The sequence below is a fragment of the Prunus avium genome, chromosome 4, assembly GCF_965620075.1.
Source record: "Prunus avium chromosome 4, drPruAviu1.hap1.1, whole genome shotgun sequence".
Lineage (NCBI taxonomy): Eukaryota > Viridiplantae > Streptophyta > Magnoliopsida > Rosales > Rosaceae > Prunus > Prunus avium.
The window spans coordinates 33,158,330-33,161,571 of record NC_142287.1 but is presented as its reverse complement, the minus strand read 5'-3'; the positions used below and the strand labels follow the sequence as shown (position 1 = coordinate 33,161,571).

The 3,242-nt window shown below is 42.5% G+C and overlaps 1 protein-coding gene across 1 annotated transcript; it reads right to left on the bottom strand.

Annotated features, from left to right (window-relative positions):
- Positions 1-764: 764 nt before the first annotated feature.
- On the bottom strand, positions 765-2,601 carry LOC110749808 (cytochrome P450 710A11-like). The gene has a single exon (XM_021949995.2). The coding sequence runs from the start codon at positions 2,560-2,562 to the stop codon at positions 1,018-1,020; it is 1,545 nt and encodes a 514-aa protein (XP_021805687.2). The 5' UTR covers positions 2,563-2,601; the 3' UTR covers positions 765-1,017.
- Between the last annotated feature and the right edge of the window lie 641 nt (positions 2,602-3,242).

Below are 3,242 nucleotides of genomic sequence, written 5' to 3'. Positions count from 1 at the left end.
AATGCTAGCAACCTTCTCTCCAACCTTCTCCTTTGGACCTTCTCCTCTTACCTCATGACATGTGTCCCTTTCTTTACACTTAAAACAATGTAATTAATGCATTAAACAAGCTTTCGTCCAAAAAAAAAAAGCATTAAACAAGCTATCATTTGTTTTCCAAATTTACCCTTATTAAATATATTGATTTTAATGTTTCCTTTAATTTATCCAAATTTTTTACAAACTTCTTACCACCTTGTTAAAAATTAATTAAGAAAAAACGTTTTTAAAAAAAAGACTCTAACGGGACATTCAAATAAAACTTAAAATTTAAATAAGAAAAAATGTTAGTTTTATTTTTTTGTTTTTTGAAAGACTCAAAAGGGAGTAAGGAGAGACATTGGTTTAAATTGAAAATTTGGTATGCCTGAATTTTAGGATTTTTTTTTCTTTGAAATAATCAAACTCCAAAGGCAGTAAGGGATATAAATAAAACTATGAACTTCCCTTCGAATATGATTATTTGTGTTTTTTAATAAATATTTTTAGTTGTTACTGAAAATGCTCTTTAACTTTATTTAGTAGTTTAAAAAAATACAATTAATGAACTTCCTTTTGAAGGAAGTCTTTTTTCTTTCTAAAAATGTGATCTTTCTACTAAGTGTTTTTTTTAGGTCATTTTTTTGTGTTTAAAAAAATAGAAGTTTTATTTATGAAAAAAAATAGACATTTTTCTTTTTTTAAAACTGACTTTTTAATTATTTAATTTTTTACATATGGTAAGAGAGTTGTAAAATTATTTTTGAACAAATTGAAGGACAACATTTAATAAGGGTAAACTTGGAAAAAAATGTTAGCTTGTTTGATGCATTAGTTACATTGTTTTAAGTGTAAGGAAATGGACACATGTCATGAGGAAAGGGGAGAAGGTCCAAAGGAGAAGGTTGGAGAGAAGGTTGCTAGCATTCCCCTTAAAAATAAACCTTAAAACGAACAAATTAGAAAGCAACGAAAACGAGGGTACTTTCGACTTTTGAATCACGGTAAAGACAGGGAAGGGAATCTTGTGCACCGTTGGGACAAGAAAACCTTGCAATCGTCTTTGGGGCAGATGGTGGGGACAAACTTGATGTCATCGCAGCCTTCCGTCCTGTGCCTCTTGAAATCAATCAACGTACAGAACATGGCAATGAAGAGGACGAGATGATTCAAAGCGTACCTCTGGCCCACACACTGGTGGGCCCCAGCCCCAAACGCCAAGTAATTCCTCTTGTAAATCCGGTCCTCCTGCCTCTCGTCGGAAAATCGGTCCGGGTCGAAGCGCTCCGGATCAGTGAATCCCTGAAAGCATGACTCGTAAGCCGAGGGGAACACAATGGTGCCCTTCGGGATCGTGTACGTCTCGGTCAATGGAAAGTCAACTGCGGCAATGTGCGGGACCATAGTTGCCGGAGCTCTGTACCTCACGACCTCACGCCCCACCGCGTACGTGTACTTCATTCGCGAGAGCTGCTCCGCTGTGATCAGACTGTCCGACTCCAGCGACCAAATTTCGGAGACCTCGTCCCGAACCTTCGCCAAAACCTCCGGGTGCGAGTCGAGTAACGTCACCGCCCATAGTAACGAAGACGTGGAAGCGTCCTGCGCTACAAAGAGGAAGTCGAAGAGGTGCGCCCCTATCTCGACTTCACTGATGACCACCGGTTCTAGGGAACCGGCCTGAGCTGCATTTCGGAGCTCCTGAACCGTTTCGTGCATCCAGAAGTCGATGAGACAAGTAGGCTTGGCATTTGCAATCTCCATTCTGGCCTTGCTCTGTTCGTCGCAAATAGAGAGTGTTTCGACGAGGCGGCTCACGGCGAGCCTCGCGTTTCGAAACGCGGTGCCGGGAAGGTCGATAGGGAGCTTCATAAGGCCGATGTTGAAAAAATTGTAGTCGAATTTGAACCGCTCGCAGGCGGCAGGGACCAGGTAGGGCCCGACGAAGACGGTCTGAGAAGTCTCGAGGTTCATGTCGCGGACTAGAAACCGGAGGGTGATCGGGTCGGGTTGGGCCTGTGAGGAGAGTCGAAGCCAGTTTTGCAAGTGGTGGAGGATAATGATCTGCTGCAGGGCGGTGTAGGTTGAGAGGGCCTTAGGAGTGAAGCTAGGGGCAATATGACGTCGTAGGTCCTTGTGTTCTTGGCCGGTCATGTAAATGAGGTTGTGGTCGCCGAAGAGCTTCTTACCGAAGGGGTGGCCCACGAGGGTGAAGGCGTCGGGGCGGACATTGGAGAATATTTTGTGGGAGAGATGGGTGTCGCGAATGAAGAGGATGAATTTTCCAATGACATAGTTGGAGGAGAAGCCGAGTGAGGATGACTTGGCGAGAGCGGATTGGCAGTCCCAGAAGCGGGTCGGGTTGCGGACCAGTGAGATTGCGTTGCCAAGGAATGGGAGGACGAGGGGTGGGCCCGGCGCGGCGCGTTTTTTGGTGAGGTAGGATATTTGTTCGAGGAGGAGGAGGAAGAAGATAAGGGAGAGGAGGTAGGGGGTGAGCGGAAGGAGTGAAGTGATCATCATCTTGTTCAAGAGGGATCTCATTTTCTTTGCTTGAGGGCTTTTCTGTGTATGTGTGGGAGTGGATATATATATATATAGAAAGGAAGGGGAGTCTAAGAAGAAAAGGTTTGGGTACGAAGAGACATCATTTTCTTCTTGCTTCTGGGACTCTAACTCATTTCAGAGAGAGAGAGAGAGAGAGAGAGAGAGAGAGGTCCTGTTGTTACAGTTATTAAGCTTGGACGGCGGAGTAGGGGTGAAGTGGGGCTAATGTCCAACTGTAGCTGAGGAACTGACCTGGTGGATGGATTCAACTGTAGACCAACTTTTTCGTACACGAAATATGAATCTTGAACATAATAATTTCACGAGAAATGCTAACCGGCACTCCGGCCATTGATGTAATACAGGTTCATTCATTATAATACAACGGCTCAGAGTGTCCAATTCGTTTGCGAGCTACCGATTCAAACATAATTCATTCTCAACTGTATAAATTACGCAAAACTATGATATGTCACAAATTATGTAAAACTATGATAACAATAAAACAACAAATTATGCAAAAGTATACAATCTGAATGATTAATTTGTTTAAGAACGAAATTGTGAAAATTGAATAAGAAATCAATACTACTTGAAAATGTAATTTAATGTATGATTGGTAGTACACCACGTTGTTTGTATAAAATAATGAGCAACCCCATGCAGTGACAGGAGAA